Source organism: Artemia sp. Qi Xiang Cuo, chromosome 2, assembly GCF_049724085.1.
Source record: "Artemia sp. Qi Xiang Cuo chromosome 2, ASM4972408v1, whole genome shotgun sequence".
In the NCBI taxonomy this organism is placed as follows: domain Eukaryota; kingdom Metazoa; phylum Arthropoda; class Branchiopoda; order Anostraca; family Artemiidae; genus Artemia; species Artemia sp. Qi Xiang Cuo.
Window position 1 is genome coordinate 46896005 of NC_142795.1, and position 20076 is coordinate 46916080.

General features: G+C 37.8%; 1 protein-coding gene across 1 annotated transcript in view; it reads right to left on the reverse strand.

The window, feature by feature from the left end:
* Positions 1–1233: 1233 nt before the first annotated feature.
* The window catches only part of LOC148955288 (uncharacterized), a 106793-nt gene continuing 87950 nt past the window's right edge, over positions 1234–20076 (reverse strand). Inside the window, exons 7-9 of the mRNA XM_089101324.1 lie at positions 12445–12631; positions 6704–6900; positions 1234–1501 (exon numbers count right to left, since the gene is read on the reverse strand). Coding sequence (XP_088957450.1) covers positions 1325–1501; positions 6704–6900; positions 12445–12631 — 561 coding nt within the window. The 3' untranslated portion in view covers positions 1234–1324. The remainder of the gene's footprint in view (positions 1502–6703; positions 6901–12444; positions 12632–20076) is intronic.

Sequence of the window (20076 nt, forward strand, 5' to 3'; positions counted from 1 at the left end):
AAGGGTGTGCCGTGGAGTCTTGCCAACTCTGTCCCCTTTTATAAAACAGCTGACTGCACTGTGCAGGTGCAAGGGGTTGGTAGCTCCACTTATCTGACTCTTTGAAGGCGAGGGTGTGTCGCGTGTTGTAACAAGCGCTTGAAACAGGAGTGTGCACCGTGACGTCAGAGGACTTGTCATATAAATTCAACTAACCTAACCTAACCATTGAACTCTTACCAAGGGCGGGAATGTCACCTAGAACCAGGTGCAAGGGTTTTCCCTTATTATTACTACTTTTCTATTATACGGACCACATTCCAAGTAGTTGAAACACCTGGGAACGTGTCTAGACATGCTCTTGCCTAGAAACAACGCATACTCAGAAAAGGGGTGTGTACCGTGATGTCAGAGGGCATGCGTTTGAAATCCTGTAGAAAAAGGGAGGGTATATCTGTGTCATATTCCCTATCTGTGTCATAGAATATATTATAGCCCCACTAATAGCATGGGCGTTCCGAAAAACGGATGAAGATTTGCTAGATGTTTTCCAGCGAAATTGCCGACGGATTGTTCTGGGTACCCGGTTGACTGACCGTATTTCAAACTGTAGGCTGTGCGAAAAGTGCGGCTCAGTTCCGCTTTCTATGGCTATAATAAGAGAAAGGTTGATATAGCTAGGGCACACTCTGCGGACGAAGGATGACAGATTGCCGAAGATTTTCCTTTTCGGTTAACAGTCAAGGGCTAAACAGAAGGCAGGTCGTCCGCGGTTCGGGTGGGAGGCTGTCATAAATAAATACTAAAGGGGAATGGGAACTTCCTAGGAGGGTGAAAAGAAAGGAGCTTTGAATAAAATGGGATGGAGAAAGAGCGTGCGTAGCTGTGTTGGCCTCAGGCGGCTTGGTGCTGTGGTGAGAGTGAGTTAGTTTAGTTTTCCAGGGACATACTTTTCTAAGTATATAAAATCAATATGTGTTTTACTTTTTATTTATTACAGGTTAGTATTTTCAGTTTCAGAGGCACACTGGTACCTTTATGGTGGCAGTGCTGGCTCCCCTTCTAGACAAAGTTTCACAGTCCAACAGAACATTGTGAACATCTACTAAAAAATTCAGTAAAATGCTGTTTGTTTGTTTTTAGCATTGTCATGGTAAATTCATCGACATGCATATCTAGGATTGATAAAGAAACCTTTTCCAATTACAGACAAATACAAATTAAAACATTTGAAATGCAAAGAAAGGTGCTTGAAACGGAGAAAAATCTATGCATTAGAAATGAGAAAACAACAAAACAATTTTATCGTAAAATACAATTTTGAAAAAACAAACGAAATATAGACCTAATAAAGCTTCATATTGGACTTGCTCCCATTCATAATAACTCCGTTTTCTGGATATATCTCCTCGGCTATGCAAGTGTAGTTTCCTTTATCGGATAGCTGTAAATTTTTTACCGTTAAGGTGGATATTACTCTGCCATCTTCTTCACGATCACTAATTATGTGTGAGCGCCCACTCTAGAAATGAAGCAAACAAAATATTAGGAAGGCTAATTGATCCGCAAATGACAAAATTATAGTGGATTAGTATCCAGAGAAGAAACATCGTTTTGTGCAGAGGTAGTGTCGCAGCAGGCTCTACATAGGGTGAAAAAAAACACAACAGATACTTCGGAGGAGACACAAGTTTATTAAACTGCTCAAAATGGCAAAGTAGTTTTTGCACTCAAACCATCCTGCTTATAAATTCAATCACCCAATGGCCTTTTAGTAGAAACGACAAAAGAATAAAAATTAAAAGCATTAATTTATCAAATTACCCATACCAAGGAAATACAGACTGGGACGAACAATAAGATCGAATGACAACGCTTCTTTATCATATTAAGATAACCGTGTAAAAAAGTTACAAATAGAAAACCAAATATCACCAGTAGAGAAAATAGAACCTTATATATCCTCATCAAATAACTTACAACCCTATCCACAGGTCGCTGGGGGGGGGGGGTTGTGTCATCCCTAGAGATATTATTATATGTTCTTTGGAGTATTTTGAAAAAAAAACAATCGCTACATCATAATTTAGATAGGATGCGTTTGGTGAAAGGAGGGGTTGTAGAAGAAGGAGGTCTAAATGCCCTCCATCACTTTTGACGCTTAAAAAGGAACTACAACTTCCAATTTTCAAACAAATGAGCCTCTTCTAAAGTTAAACAACCATCCCTTCCATAAAAACCTTAAATACCCCCTGGGTATAATTTACAACCCTTGCCCCTAATCTCTGGGGTTTGTTTCAACCCCATAAGCCTTGTTACATAATATTTAGACTATTTTGAAGAGAATGACTATCTCAAAATGTTTATTAGATTTAGGTCGGGACAATACAACGTGTGTGTGGGGACGGGTATCTACCCTCCGATCGCTTTGACTCTTAAAAAGAACACTAGAGCGTCTGATTACCAATCCAATGAGCCCCCTCTGAAGTTATATGACCATACTTTCTATTAAAACCTTATATACTCTCAGGGCATAACTTACAACCCTTGCCCTGAGGGCCGGGGGGATTTGTTATCCTCAAAGACATAATTGCGACAAGTCTATGGCTTCATCCTTTATTGAATAAAATAAATAAATAAATAAAATAATTTCCAGATATTTCAAATACATTGAACAAAATGGTTATCTCAAAATTTTGACTGGAAGTGTTTGGGGAAATGATGGGGGGAGGGGGGGGGGTATTTTCCCTCTGATCACTTTTGACTAACAAAAAAGGCACTAGTCCTCTAAATTTCCAATCGAATGAACCCTTTTTGAAGCTTCTACGACAAAACTTTCAATAAAAACCTTACATGAACCAAGGACAAAACTTACGACCCCTTGTCCCGAGGGCTAGGGGGGATTTCATCCTCAAAATATTTTTTCCAGAGCTTTCAACTACGTTGAACAAAACGGTTATATCAAAATGTTGATCGGAAACGTTTTGGGAAATGATAGGCGTGTGGGGGAAGGAGATTCTCCCTCTGATTACTTTCGACTATTAAAAGGGGCAATAGTCCTCGCAATTTCCAATCGAATGAGCCCTTTTTGAAATTTTTACAATAATGTTTTCTACAAAAACCTTATATCCGCCGGGGCATAACTTATAACCTTAGCTCTGAGGGCTTTGGGGGAGTTGTCATACTAAAAGACATAATTTTCTTACCCTTCAACAGCGTTCAACTAAATTGCTATATCAAAATGTTGATTGGAAGTGTTTGGGAAAATGATGGGCGTGGGGGGGAGGTCATTCACCCTCCGATCTCTTGACTATCAATAAGGACATTAGCCCTCTCAATTCACAATTGAATGAGCCCTTTTTGAAGCTTCTACGACAAAGCTTTCTATAAAAACCTTCCATGCCCCCAGGGCATAAGTTACAACCCTTGCTTTGAGGGCTTTGGGGGGAGTGGTGGGAGGGAGGGAGGGGGGTGTTTTCATACTCAAAAACCTAATTTCCTTAATTTTCAACTATGTAGAACAAAATGGCTATCTCAAAATTTTGGTTGGATATATTTGGGGAAATGGTGGGAGTGAGAGGGGGGTTAGTTGCCCTCCAATCACCTTCGACTATGAAACAGGGCACTAGCCCTTTCAATTTCAAATCGAATGAGCCCTTTTTGAAGTTTCTACGACATCGCTTTCTATAACAACCTTATATACCCCTAGAGCAAAACTTACAACCCTCGCCCTGCGGGCCGTGGGAAAGGGGGGGGGGTTCATCCTCAAAGACATAATTTCCAGAACTTTCAACTCCTTTCAACAAAATGGCTATCTCAAAATTTTGTTTGGATGTGTTTGGGGAAATAGTGGGAGTGACAGGGGGGTCAGTTGCCCTCCAGTCACTTTCGACTATCAAAAGGGGCACTAGCCATTTCAATTTCCAATTGAATGAGCCCTTTTTGAAGTTTCTACGACAAGGCTTTCTATAAGAACATTATATGCCCCCAGAGCATAACTTATAACCCTTACCCTGAGGACTTTTGAGGGGGGGGGGGGTGTCATCCTCGAAGACATAATTTCCAGAAATTTCAACTACGTTGAACAAAAGGGCTACCTCAAAATTTTGATTGGATGTATTTGGGGAAATGGTAAGCTTGAAAGGTGGGTTAGTTGCCCTCCAGCCACTTTCGACTATAAAAAAGGGTACTAGCCCTTTCAATTTCCGATCAAATAAGCCCTTTTTGAAGTCTCTACGACAGCGCTTTCTATAAAACCTTATATGCCCCCAGGGCATAACTTACAACTCTTGGCCTGAGGGCACCGGGGGGAGGGGGTTTTTCATCCTAAAAGACCTATTTTCCAGTACTTTCAACTCCGTTGAACAAAATGGCTATCTAAAAATTTTGATTGGATGTGTTTGGGGAAATAGTGGGCGGGAGAGGGGGTCATTTGCCCTCCAGTCACTTTCGACTATCAAAAGGGACACTAGACCTTTCAAATTCCAATCGAAAGAGTCCTTTTTAAAGTTTCTACGACAACGCTTTCTATAAGAACATTATATGCCCCCAAGTCATAAATTGCTCTGGTTTTTTTTTTGGGGGGGGGGGGTTGTTATACTCAAAGACCTAATTTCCAGAAATTTCAACTACGTTGAACAAAAGTTTTATCTCAAAATTTTGATTGGATGTATTTGGGGAAATGGTAAGCTTGAGAGGGGGGTTAGCTGCCCTCCAATCACTTTCGACAATAAAAAAGAAGACAAGCCCTTTCAATTTCCAATCAAATGAGCCCTTTATGAAGTATCTACGACAAAGCTTTCTATAAAAACCTTATATGCCCCAAAGGCATAACTTACAACCCTTTCCCTGAGGTGTGCGGGGGGTTTGTCATCCTCAAAGACCTAATTTCCAGAACTTTCAACTACGTTAAACAAAATGGCTATCTCAAAATTTTGATTGGATGTGTTTGGGGAAATCTTGGGTGTGAGAGAGGTGTTAGTTGCCCTCCAATCACTTTCGACTATTATAAAAGGCAAAAGCATTTCCAATTTCCAGTCGAATGAGCCCATTTAGAAGTTTCTACGACAACTACTTTGATACGAAGTACCGTGGTCATTTTAACTCTTAAAAAGGGCACTATAACTCCCAGTTTCAAATCAAATAAATCCTATCTGATGTTTACACGCCCACCCATTCAATAAGAACCTTATATGCCCTCAACTCCGCTAGTGCCAGGTATAGGATGTCTTTTACTACTATTTTCACTAAATGTGAAGCTGCTCCTCCAATTCTATTTGTAGGGCCACCCAAAGTCCTCACATGTCCGTCATTATTTTGATCAAAGATAGAATTAACAATCGCTGGTATTAATCATCTATTTTCTTACGCTGAATAAAATCTCGCCGTAAAACCTCAAGCGAAAACCATGAGTCCTTGGTAAACTGTTATCTAGTTTAGGTATGTTGCCTTCGCCAACATCTTTCTTTAAATCTTCACTACTAGTTTCTGTCATAAAGTCTTGTTTATTTGCCAACAGCTCTTTTTTCTCCTTCTTTGATTTGCTATCATCTGAAGCAATCTGCAAGCGAAGTATAATATCTCCGATAGAGCCAATCTAAATCTGCTTCAGAAAAAATATAGTTATTTGGGCCGTCCTGAAAATCAACTTCAAGAGGGTCTACATCTCATTCTTTATGGTTTTGGAGCTTTTTTCTCTCATCGTGTTCTTTCATCACTCATTTTAATGTGAATTCATGTCCAAAATTTAAATCAGCAAAGCTAACGGTGCCATTTAAATGCATGAACAAATGTCCACTACATCGAATAATTTATGAATACTAAATATTACGCATCTGCTTTTAGGGGGGAGAAAATTGCCGCTGATGTTGACAAAATGTCCCACATCTCACCTTTAATCTTAAAAAAATGTGATCTACGGTGCAATAGCCTATAATTAATTATCCGCTAGTGTCACAAATACCTATACTCAAATGACATATTTCCATACATGTAAAAGAAACAATTGATAAATATGCCCTGATGTCAATTTAATTAAATATTACATCTCTTCATAGATCTTTCACCTGACCTAAACTTCTTTGAAAGAGGTAGGATGAAGTCTTGCAGACAGGAAAATCTAGTGTGAATTCTTTCTATATTAATTATTATAACATAGAAATTATTTTCGCTATAAAAGCCTTGTTAAGCCGGCGTAATATTTTTCTCTTAGTTATGATTGTTATTGTTCTCTTCAGATTCTTATTAACGTTGTGTTTTTCTGGACAGTAGCCTCCAGTGAAGCACTAACAGAGTTAGTGGTATGACATTCAAAAATAATATATTTTACTAAAAATTAAGTGTATTGTATAGCTTAGGTAAGGAAATTAAAAAAAAATTTTAAACACAAATAGAATACTATTGACAGGAGAGGTGGCAGACGTAATATAAAAAAAAAATTGTATAACAATTCATATAATGAAATGCAGTAAGAAAACAAGCATCCTACACTGGCATTGATTTCAAGAGCTTCAATTTTATACTAGGAAGGGGAGACTCACGTTCGCTATATTTTCTGCATATACAGTCTCCAAAAGAGCTATCTTGAAATAAAAAACATTCTGTGTATGATGATTCTACAAAAGGGCTAACATTACTTTTCTTTGATGGTTTTTAAGATTTTTATTCTGAAAGGCTTATCGAGCTGCTTCGTTGATATGCCCAATAAATATCTATAAGTACTTACCTTTTCAACCGCATACGGTATCTTCCACATTAATTCTAGTATAGTTTCTGGTTTTGTATGGGATGCAGAACATTCCAAGATGAAGTTTTGGCCGACAAATCGTCTCCCTCTTGTCTTTTCCTTAATCACAAGTCTGGGACCTCTAATTGATTGGGAGCCATTAGAAGAGTACTCGTTTGTTTTCCATCGTCCTTTTTCTAAGCAAAAATTGATCAAATTAGTTGACACTAAACATAATTTAACAGAACATATTTTAAATTGACAACAGGTTATTATTGAAAGCCTTTTTTATTCCCTGAATATCTTGTTTAAAGAGATAATTTTCTAAGTGAGGAGAAACCTACTTCATATTTCGTGTTGGCAGAAAATTGTTACTTCTAAGAGAAATTTTATAATATTAAGTAAAACTTTGTTAGTATTAAGGAAAAAGTTGTTACTTCAAAGAAAAATTTGATAATATTAAGTAAAACTGTGTTTCATGATACCGGAGGGGCAGGCACGTGAAGCTGTGATGAAGTGGAGTGTTTTGTGGAGCATTATGATAGGCTTGGCTTGCAAAAAACTTCAATCACGAGATTGAAGCATAATTTTTAACAAGAAATGTCTGAAAATGTATTAGGAATAATGAAGGGGGTGTCAGAGGGTGTCACAGAGCAGTAATGGTGTGGCACTGTGGCGTGAATTGCTTGGAGCATCGCGTTCTAGCAATGAAATTTCGAGTTCCCTCTGTTAAAAAATATACTGTTTAATTTAGATTCACGAGCTTATTTCCGGTGGGAAAAGTTGCAAAATGTCGTAGAGGGGGGATGAGTGGGTGATTCCACGTGGATGCCGGAGGGGCAGGTGCGTAAAGCTGTGATGGTGTGGAGTGTTTTTTGCAGAATCATGAATGGTTGGGCTTGCAAAAAAAGTGTCAGAGGTTGTCACAGAGCAGTAATAATGTGGCACTGTGGTGTGAACTACTTGGAGTATCACGTTCTAGAAATGAAACATCGAGTTCCCCGCTGTTCAAAAATAAAAAACAGTGTTTAATTTAGATTCATGACCTTATTTTCGTTGGGAAAAGCTGAAAATGTCCTAGAGAGGGGATGAGTGGGTGATTCCACTTGGATGCCAAAGTGGCAGAAGCATAACGCTGTGATGGTTTGGAGTGTTTTGTGGAGCATCATTAATGGCTAGACTTGCAAAAACTTGAATAACCAGATTGAAGCATAATTTTTAACAAGAAATGTCTGAAAAGTGTCTTAGAAATGATAATGAAGGGTGTGTCAGAGGGTGTCACAGAGCAGTAATAGTTTGATAGTGCGGCGCGAATTGCTTGAAGTATCACATTCTAGCAATGAAATATCAAGTTCCCGCTGTTAAAAAAATAAAACCAGTGTTTAATTTAGATTCATGGGCTTATTTTCGGTGGGAAAAGTTTGAAAATTTCCTAGAGGGGGTATGAGTGGGTGATTCCACGTAAATGCCAACAGGGCAGGCGCGTAAAGCTGTTATGGTGTGGAGTGTTTTGTGGAGCAATATGATAGGCTAGGCTTGCAAAAAACTTGAATCACCGGATTGAAGCATAATCTTTAACAAGAAATGTCTCAAAAATGTCTTAGGAGTGATGAGTTGTGCGTCAAAGGGTGCCACAGAGCAGTAATAGTTTAATAGTGTGGGTGAATTGCTTGGAGTATCACGTTCTAGCAAGGAAATATCGAGTACCCGCTGTTCAAGTAAAAACACTGTTTAATTCAAATTCATGAGCTTATTTTCTCTGGGAAAAGGTTCAAAATGTACTAGGGGTGATGAGGGGGTCGTGTCACGTGGATGATGGGGGGGGGGTGATGCCCCGCTGGTGTGGAGCGTTTTGGAGGTTATTATGAAAGTCCAGGCTCGCTTAAAACTTGAATCAATGGGTTGAAGTATAATTTTTTAACAAGAAATGTTAAAAAAAAATGTCTTTGAGGTGATTGGGAGATGTCAGAAGGTGCCACAGAGCAATAATAGTGCGGCATTGTGGCGTGAATTGCTTAGAGTAACACACTTTAGCAATGAAATGTCGAGTTCCTGCTGTTCAAGTAAAAACACTCCTTAATTTAGATTCATGAGCTTATTTTCTCTGGGAAAAGGTTGAAAATGTCCTAGGGAGGTGATGAGGGGTGGTGCCACGGGGATGATAGAGGGGAGTTGTGTAAGGCTACGGTGGTATGGGGTGTTTTGGATGTTATTATGATAAGCATGGCTTGCAAAAACTTGAATCAATGGGTTGGAGTATAATTTTTTTAACAAGAAATGTCTGAAAAAAATGTCTTGGGGTGATGGGGGCGTTTTCAGAGTGATACCACAGAGCATTAATAATGTGGCATTGTGGTGTGAATTGCTTGGAGTATCACACTCTAGCAATGAAATGCCGAGGTCGACTGTTCAAGTAAAAACAGAGTTGAATTTAGATTCATTAGCTTATTTTCTCTGGGAAAAGGTTGAAAATGTCCTAAGGCATGATGAGGGGTGGTGCCACGTGGATGATGGAGGGGTATGTGTGTTTTGTCATGGTGGTTTAAAGTGTTTTGGAGAGTATTATGATAAGCTTCACTTGCATAAGCTTTAATCAGTGGGTTGGTGTATAATTTTTTTAGCAAGAAATGTCTGAAAAAATCTCTTGAGGGGTGATGGGGGTGATGTCAAAGAGGTGCCTTCCGCCATCCATAGTTTTCCAGGGTTGCATGCATTGCCTTGGAATAACACACTCTAGAGCTCAAAGATAAAGTGGGATGTGTTAAAAGAGATTTTCGGGAGAGGGAGACTGAAATCTAACATCCCAGTCAAAGAAACGATGTAGTTTCGTTAAAAGCTCCTAACATGGCTTAAATTTAGTTCTGATATAAACTCCGCCATTTGGAAATGATTGATAGGGGAGGTTGGGGGAGGGCTGGGTTTATTTTCCTTATGGTGTGAAATATTTATAATCTTGGCTCAAAAAAAAACAGGGCATTTTCGTTAAAAAAGTTCTTAATAAGGCTTAAATTTAGCTATAATATCAACCCTGCCCTCTGGAAATGATTGCTTGGACCCCTGCCCTCCCATCCTTCTTTAATTTACACAAATTATTGTTTATGTTTTATCATGTGTCAGGTTTTTTCATGTTTTGCTCTTTGTTTATTGTGTTGTTTTTGTTTTTTGTTCCAATTTTCATGTTTTTCACATTTTATTTTTTGTTTGTTGTGTTTTTTAACTGTTTTTTGTTTGTTTTTAATGCGGTTTGTAAATTTGTTTGAAAACATAAAACTTTTATTTACAAAGTATGTGTTTTTAAGATTTATTGTTTAGCAGAATCAAGAAGTTTACATAATTTATGCACCTTTTCCGTCTTTATTGCTAGAAATAAATTTAGTGCAATTTTCTCTGAAAATAAATAGTCCCCGTCTTCGTTTTGTGCGTCATTGATTTTACACCTGGCCAGGAGAAGTCCGACATGAGCTTGGCAGCCCGCCGATGTGTCATTGAATAGTCAGAGGTGTGTCTTGTGACGTCATGGGAATGTGTTATTTCTAGAATATAATGACTAGGACAGAATACTGGGAATGGTCTGTTAGTCTTGTTGCTTGGAGTGCTTTCCCACTGGAATAAAATTGACCCTACGAGTCCTAGCGAGGACAAAGAATTAAAATATAAAAAAGAAATGCCAAAAAAATGCCAAAAAAGGTATTATGCGACAGTGATGCGCACCGTTAAAATTGTGCTGTCATTAAGTTAAAAGAAAGAAAAATGCTTTGAAAGTTTCGATCAAAAAATAAAGCCAAAAATGTATTATGTGACAGTGATGGTTGCGCAATCATTAAGTGACATCACATTTCTGACGCAAGGTTACATAAAATTATGTCAAGCATATTACACCAGACCGTTTAAGAGGTGCTAAGTCATGTTATGTAACTGGAGTCCAGAGGGGTGTGTCGTGGGAGTCTTGCCAACTGACCGGTAGAAAGAGTTGACCGCATTGCACTCGTGCGAGGGCTTGAGGGGCTAGTACCTCCACTTATCTGACTCTTTAAATTCCCTTGTTAATTTCCTATTATTAATACTTGTGTATTATCCTGAGCACACTCCGATTAATAATTTGCATACACCTGGGAATCCTGCGATTTGGAAAGAGGGACTGTCCTGACGTCAGAGGGCATGTCATAGAAATCCCATGTTAATTTCCTTAATGATGTGGCATAAATCCTATGCTAATTTTCCTATTGCTGCTACTTGTGTATTATCCTGACCATACTCAAGAAGAATCGACAAAAATGGCGCTTGCTATCATTCATATTAGACCTTACCGTTTAAGAGGGGCTGTGTCGTTTGACGTCATTGGAGTCCAGAGGGATGTGTCATGGGAGTCTTGCCAACTGTGTTCCCTTTAATAGAACCGGTGACTGGAATTGATAACAAATGGGCGAGGGTATGTCGTGACGTCAGAGGGCGGCAATCTTGCCAGCTGACCCCATTGCCAAGGTGCGAGGGACTAGGAGCTCCATGAGTCATGGGCCCGAGGAAATCCCATGTTAATCTGCTACCTCTGTGCTCAATATTCCCATGTTATTCAGCTACCTGACTGCTCGAAATTCCCACGTTAATCTGCTACCTGACCGCTCGGAATTCCCATGTTACTCTGCTAACTGTGCGCTCGGAATTTCCATGTTAATTTCGTATTGGGCCACTCGGAATTCCCATGTTAATATGCTACCTGACCATTTGGAATTCCCTTGTTAATTTTGTATAGGGCCGCTCGAAGTAATTAATAGCAGACTACTCATCGGTTCGATGCAGGCAGGCTGGAAAAAAAGTATAAAATTAGAAATACAAACAACAAATATGAGCATATTCGTGTCTAACTTTCTCCGGAAAAATAATGCAATATTGTCATTTGAACCATGGGTCTTGAAACCTTTAAAATGGAATTTTCCCATATGTTGAGGTTAATGATGCAATTTTCATGACGATTGTCTCTATAGGTGATGCTTTCCCCCTTGCTTGAAAAAAAAAAGTTGATTTATACTGATAATTTTCTATGGGTAGCTAAAACTCAAACAAATCTTATATATTTAGAATGAGACCATGGAAATCGATTTCTTTTGACACATTTATTATTTTGAAACATGTAGAACTTTAGTTTCCAATGCGAACACCCCAACATTATTTACCGTTCATTAGCATGTACGGTTTGGAAAATGGACCTTTCTTACATTTGCACAGAGGGGGTTGAAACATTTGCTTAAAAACTGTCAGACAGTTTGAATTTGATGGTGTGCTTTTCATCAAGATTGCCCTTTGAGGATGTTTCCCCCTTTCTCAAAAACTGAAAACATTTCCTTGGGCTACAAACTTTAATGAACTCCTTTATGAGAATGTATTTTACATTTTTAAAATTATCAACACAAGCAGATTTCTTCGATGCATACGCTGCAATTAGATTTATTGTAGACCCTTACTTTATATCGACAAACTTAGATTCTTATGTAACGTTTATTACCATGAATGGCTCGATTCAAAGAAAACTTGGATTGTTTCATCGGAATCTTAAGTAACCGAAAAAAAAGTTATAGAAGTGAAATATATAGATTTGTAAAACATAATTAAAAATTTTCAAAGCAGAGACTTTAATTTTATTAACTTTATGCCTGGTCACCGATAAGTTTGTTTGACAAATGTTTGATCTTTGTAATATATTCAGTGTTCACAAAACATATCAGGTACAATGAAGTCAGACTCACCAATCCGATTTTCTTCTTGAGCATCATTTCTTGTCAGAGAGGCAGATTTCCTGGAGCTGGATATTGTTGGCATACAGACATATGGACCTTCATCTCCACGGCGGAAATTACTATTAGTCAAAATACTTTTAAGAATTTTCATACCATGACCGTTGTATTTGGTTGTTTGTGGCTGAATGTGAATTTTCTGGAAATATTGAAATAATTTCAAAACATATTACTCCTCCCTATATTTAATTTAACTAATTTACCACACTATCAATACCTGAGGACTTATTATTTTTCTTCCTTTTAGCACTGGTCCTAACTCTTCCTCATAAAATAAATCTTCCTTCACTTCTTAATTTTCACAAACTTTTTCACCTTTTCTATATAATTTCCTGTTCCTTTGTCACGGTATAACACATTCTCGAATTATTCTGCTCATCTCTCTTGAACACTTTTCTTAATAGTAACTGAGGCCACGTTTAATAATAGATTAAAATAGAATAGAATTTTCTTGTGCTTAAAGCCCATAAGCCATGGGAAAATACATAAAACAAACAACAATTGCACAGAAATTACAAAAATCCTAATCCTATAAGAATCTAGCTCTGTGCTCCTTCGCGAGACCGATGCATTGTGCTAAATTTCTTACATCCATAAAACATTCATCCATACACACTTTCACCAACCATTCAAAATCAAAATCCTCCTTACTAAACAATTCAATTCTCCGATCAGTAACTGACAATTTCATTCAAATATCCATGAATAGGGCGAAAATATAGACGAAAATAGTCTTTTACCTTTCTTTCCCAATAAACTTTCTTCTTTGGTCCAGTGGTGAACTATCAGCCCTCATTTCAATTAACAGCTTTATTTCCTATTTATTTAAACCCACTTTGAAAAACGTTACTTCAATCCAAATCTCCTTCGACCGACAATAAGGACCAAGAGAAGCCGAAAGCGAACGCTCGGCCTGCCATGCGTATATTTCCTGGTCCTGTAGTATCCTTTCAACTAGCCCACTTGCTTGGTCCCTCATATCCTCAAGCCATAAACCACCCCCCACACACACAAACGACTTAATCCGCATTAATCTGATATACTCTTAACTTGGTACGGCCACACCGAATTGTTTTTCGTCCTTTTTTACAAGATTTCCCTCAATTTCAAAGGTGCTGACCTTATCTTGTTCCCTCTTCTTACTTCGAAATGTCGAAATATTTATATTCCCTCCGCTTCTGTCGATATACAAGAATAGCAAATTCGTTATTATTCTTTTTCAGGTTCCTCTCCATACAGTTCTTTTTTCATCTTATTCAATTCTTCACACTCACGTACCATAACCTTATTCTCATCCAAAGCTCCATACGGATTACACGGATTAAATGTATGGATTAGCTCCATACATTTGGGTAAACCCGTAACGTTTACCCAAATGTATATAGTTCCTAATGATGGAAGGTCAGAGGTTATTCCTTAATCATCTGAACATATATTCAAATCATCTGAAAGCATCTTCTTTAAAAAGTTTGGAAAAATGATCCTGAAATGCTTTTTTGGGGCTTGGCTACCCCAGTCCCCGTGATAGAATCGATAGACCAGTACCCTTATGCAGCCTACAGCCATGTAATGTTTTAGAGTTGTTTGTTTTGTTGGATAAAAGTTCTATAATAATTATTCATTTTTACTGACTGCATTTATATTTAGGATGAAAAGGTGTAATGTAAGCCAGTGTGACCTTTCAACTTCGCCTCGTTAAAGCCAATATGCTACCATTTGACACTTTCCTGGGGTGTGATCTCCTTTGTTACAAAAAATGCCACTAGATCATTAAAGGTTTACCCGAATGTACCCTTTTAATAATCTAGGACTACGGACTATGGATGGTCATTGTGTGATAAGAAATTTCCTATTCTGCATATAGTGGCTTCGGGCTCTCTTACAAATAGAATCCCATTGTGAAATTTCAATCAAGGTCGTACTCGAATTCTGGGCAAGTTAATTCCTATTTCTAAAATTATGCCACTTCCTTGTGCTGATAGCAATGGCAACTACGGCAAGCAGCTGTAACTATAAGCTATTTTATGCAAGGCTCTCATAAAGGCGAGGAAGGTAACCACTTCCTCTTCCAACCACTGTTTTTTCATTCAAGCTTAAAGTTCGTATTATAAGCTTGGGGGATGATAGTCATCACTAAAAAAGAAAACTCCAAATACTTTGTAGAAGGGGAGAAGGATACGAGGCATCAAAAACTGATTATAAGTTCATTATTTCCACGGTTTTCAAGGAGTTCTCCAGACTTTTTTTTTTTTTTTTTTTTTTTTTTTTTTTTTTTTTTTTACATAGATATTTCTCTCATGGAATTCGGCAACGGGGCAAGACTTTCAATGCACTCCGTGACCAAGAAGACATAAAAAAATTTGGATAAATGGGAAAACAGAGATTTCCCCAAAAATGTCGATAGTAGAATGGCCCCTATTGATCGTGACGGGACTCCTTATATGGGCATAGAATACTGACGGGGGTCCATATATGGGCATGGAATCCCTAGGGAGAATGATAGCATAATCGGTCAATGACCTCTTTTTCCAAGGTCGATTTATTTGATGTTTCTATGTTTAATAACTCCGGAACGAAGGTTGCACATGCGCATTGAATTCTAACGGGAACAATGTTATTGATCTAGGACTCGAGGGGGAAGTGAATTTCCGAGAACTTGATTGCGTAATCGATCGTGAATGTTTTGATCCAGAAATAGCATTTGTTGTTGTTGCTCGAGCCAAATGTTATGACTTCCCCGGAAACAGTTAGATCACGTGTTTCCTTCTCAGCCAATCAGAGGGCTTTGTTTACATAGTAGCGGCGGAGTGAATATAAAGAAAGGATTTTTGCTATAGTTTTATTAGTCTGTGAATAGAATTCAGCGAGTGAGAAGAAGAACAGTTTGACTTTACTCATTTGGATATATATTTGTGATGGCGATGAGTGGAATGTTTACCCTTTTAGAAGTTCATAGTGGAGTTGATGACAATAATACAAGAGCACCAAGCATTGCGGTGGAAATCACAAAACGATCTTGGCTTTGTCTGAAATGGGATGCATTATATGCAACATGTGTGATATCCTTGAGCAAATTTAAAATGGAGGATAAATTATAATTTGCCACTAAAGTTATATAGCACATGCGAATAGACTTTAATGTGATTTAAGTGAATTATTGAATCATATCGACGACAATAAACAGTGTCGTTAATTGTACATGCTCTGTATTATTGCACAGTTGTTGTAATTATTCAATAAAATTGTTTCGAAATCGAAAATGTTCTCTTTCTTTTCTGGTTAGGGCTAACGAACCAGGGTCAGTCTAGAGTCAGCAGTCGGAGTGAAAGGACTGAAAAATGAATAAATTTGAGAAAGAGAGAATTAGATCAAATCTAGTGTTTATGGAAAAATATTTGATTTTGGATGATGATTTTCTCGAGTTATCTCTTAAACGCAGGATATTCTCTTCTCAGGGAACCCTTGACAATATAATGAGGAGTGATTCTCCCCCATTGGACTATTGTATGAAACTTTTAAAATGTGACTCAAATGCTTATAGTCAATTTATTGATATATTAATTGAAACAAAGCAGAATCATATAGTGGATATACTTTTGAAAATATTGCCAATGGATTCAATGTAGATGGCTCCCCCATCATTCGAAAAAGGTAACGTCACAGAGCTACTCCTCTCTCCCTCATTTCCCTCTCATTGAATTTATCGAACGAAAAGGATCAGTTTCGTTTTAGCTGTGAGTGAGTTGACATCGGAAACCGAAAAATGTTCTATATATGTCCATTGTGCATGTACACTCTTGGCATTTGGAATCAATGTGAGAATTGTACTATTATTGATGACTATAGTGAAAAGTGTAAATTATGTAATCCTTGTAAATTACATAGAGGCTATGCAGTACAAATTAAAGGGTGTAATTCATGTCTTGAGGAGGTGTGTGACTCTCATACTAGAGGGCACCTGTGCTCCAATTGTCACGATGATAAATGTGATCAGTGGGAGAATACTTACCCCGCTATGATTGAAAAGAATCCTAAACGTGATTTTAGTTTATTGCTAAGAGATTGCTATCGTCGTGGATTTAAAATATTTTGAGAAGAGGAATCTGGTCTACGATTCAACTGTTGGGGTAACAGGACAATCTGGTTTCTACGTCATCGTTGTGATGACACCACCTACTATGACTATAAGCCAAGTGATTTTTATTTGACTTTGACAGAATGTGATTCCCCATTTGAAAAAACTGTATGTGTTATTGCTTCAAATAGACAGATTGAAACTCGTGAATTTCATAATATGAATGCAAATAGTATTATTGACTATACAAAGAGGTATGACAAGAGTGGAGTTACATTGTACTGTAGAAAATGTGACCCTGACTTTGCAGTCAATTAAGATCAATATACAGTGAATCCAAATGATTTAGCAGCATTAGTGGTTCACGACAGTTGCCTATACATCGAAGATGAAGAAATCTAAAGTGAAGATTTAAAGACAATGTTGTATATATATATGCATTTTATTAATAAACAAATTCACAAATATTTCTTAAGCACTTTACTCTTAGGGCACTGAAATCATTATTATAGAGGTTTGAGAGAATATTTTCCACTAGAATTTCCTTCAGACGAGGATTGTCAACATAAATTTAGAGAAACTGCATGTAACTACAGATGTGACATTGGAACACACAATATAGAAATTCATGGAATCCACAGCTTTTAGTCGTTAGATCCTGAACCCTCTTCCGATTTTGAATAATAGTTGTACCACTGCTCTCAATATAGTTGCTGATGTGAGGGGTATAGAATGTATAGGGTAGACCAAGAGGATCAAAAAATTCAATCGTCTTCATTGTTTGAAAGATGCAGAACCAATGATCCGTCAGCACAGTCGACGGACTGCTATTAACAATAATCAAGGTATTGTTTATACTTTGAATTTTTCCAAGATAGTCCGAGGGCACACAATAGCATTTGTACTGGGACATGTAGGGGTCCATATTAAATACATTTAGTATTTGACTGGTGTTCATGGCGCCAAGTCTAGTAGAACACTGCCTTCGGGAGTGATTTCCCAATAGGTTTCATATTGATTTAGTGAGATTAGGGCAATACTCTCAGCCAATGGGTCGGCAAATGTACACTCTAAACGCACAGTCCCCATACGTACTATACTCATATCCTGTGTGCCCGACAAATCCAGTACAATGATACCATGTGCTTTAGCAAACATATCTTCGGTTATACCATTTTCGAATAGTTGAGAGTCTTGATCTAGGGTTTTCATGGTCAACTCAAACAGTGCTATATAAGATCTGTCGACGGAGAGATTGTCGAGGTAAAAAACGTCCAATGTTCACACCCGGGATGTAACTCCAAAACATAACGATTTTAAGCGGACAATCAGTTCCTTACCCACATGCGATAGCACTTTTTAAGACGGCCAACGCGAGGGGCTTTGGGCTAACGTCAGATATCCGGGAGGAACCAGTGACGGTGTAGGACCCCATTGCAATATGACGCTGATTGGTGATTGTATGAGGAACAAGTAGTTTAATATTGTTTCCATTGGCTCTCAGTTTTTCCACGGCCAAAGCAACAGAACTCATGACCTGTTGTTTGCGTACATGAAGTATTGCCGAGGTGAGGGGAGACTTATATCAGGATTGGCTACAAGTTCTTTTCTCAATATGAAATTGGAGGGTGCAAGCGTTAGTTTTATATCCACTTGAACAGTGGGTGGCATACATTTGGGAATATTAAATATGTCATGATACATTTTTCCAACTTGGTGCAAGTCCCAAGTTGCAGAATTTAAACATATATCTGTACTATTAGTATTAGTACTTTATTCATGACCTAAGTAGACACCTCTAAAGACATAGTAGGACTTGGGCGTCATCAACATGAATTGCATAGAGCTTGTATAATTTGAGAGATTGTTGCTTGTGCTCACCAGCGTGCCATTGATGTAGACACTAATTTGATGCAATAAATTATGTAGTTTACAATTTTCATAGGACATTCAATCGCCCCGAAATGGCATTGTATAATCGGATTTAAGGACTTTCATTTGCAAATCTATAAATGCTGAACAGATGTCCATAAAGTAGTCTTCATTGGAGTAAATTTTAAAGTGGATATTATCGGAGAGGGGTTGTTGTGGATAAAATTGTTCATAGTATCCATGCTTAACACTCACATCAACATTTTCAGCTTTGAATAGATTCAATGAGGTGGTGATTGAAGGTTGAGAATCCTTATGCGGTAGGTAGGACATTCTAGGAGAAGAAATCTAGTTTCGATCTGATAATTTTCTTTCTGGGACTTCTGTTTACAGCATATGTCCACTTTTTCCTTCTTTTCTTTGACAAGAGGGATGATGTCTTTTGTTTCCGACCTGAGTGGAGACTGATTAGTGATGCATTGTTTCTCGACCTTTTTAAGCCTTTACCATTCTGTTTTAATTTTTCGCCAAGGGTTCGAGTGCTGGACCTAAGATTTTCTGTAGCACTTTTTTTAAAATCCTTACCAAAGCCCCTACCGTAGAACGTATAGAATGCAAAATCTGTTATGGCTGTTTCAAGAAATTGCCTGGACAATTTTATTAAGGAGCAGAAGTGCGCAGCACCCCTGCTGCCAAGGAAATAATCAGACAGTGACGTGTGTCCCTTGTGACAGGTCATTTCAGAGCCCTGCTTTCGCTAACCACGAGTATTCAAGTAGCTGTCAAGATCAGGAAAAGTGAATACCACTTTTTTATGAGACATCTTGCTGTTGAGCGATGGGTCGAAAATGGCATGTAATCACAGCCAACCCTTTTGAAATTGCTATGGGATCACCCAATTCGGTTCTTAGTGTTAACTGATCAAAACATCAAGTCCTCGTATGAATTGTATTGGTATGGTTGTGGCAATAGCTTTTATTTTATCATAGGACTCCTGCCAAATACTATAGCAATAGTAGATTTTTTTCGGCTTTTCCAAAAACATTTATCGCAATTTTGAATTATTCTAGTTAAAAGCGTTGTTTTCCCCGATATTTAGGGACCGCACAGAAATGATCTGAAGGGTGTTTTAAATTGATATATGCTTCTGCTGACAACAGTCGATCTGAAGCTAAAGCCAAATCGTACGTCATCAATTAATAAGTATCAATTTTTCCCCGTGTATCTATCTATTCAAGAACAACAAAAAAAAACAATATTTTATGGCATCTTTTATTTCAATTCTATATGAAAACAAATATTTGCAGTCACCATGAACTGCACTGATAAAAATAATAACACTTGTTCAACAAGAGCAGTTGACAAAATTTCTCCGGTCAAAATAAAAAACACTTTTTGTCCATCAACAATAACACTATCTGTACAACACTTATTGTCTTAAAACACTTTTTTTTTTTTCACCATCACTTTATGTACATTAGCACAGAGTAACACACTTTTCTGTACAACAACAACAACAACACTTTTTTGTACAACAAAAAAACACTTGAAAACAACACTTGAAAAAAAACACTGGGAACTTGATAGCACAGTTGAACATTATGAATTTAAAAGTGGGGTCCCCCCCCACCCCGGGG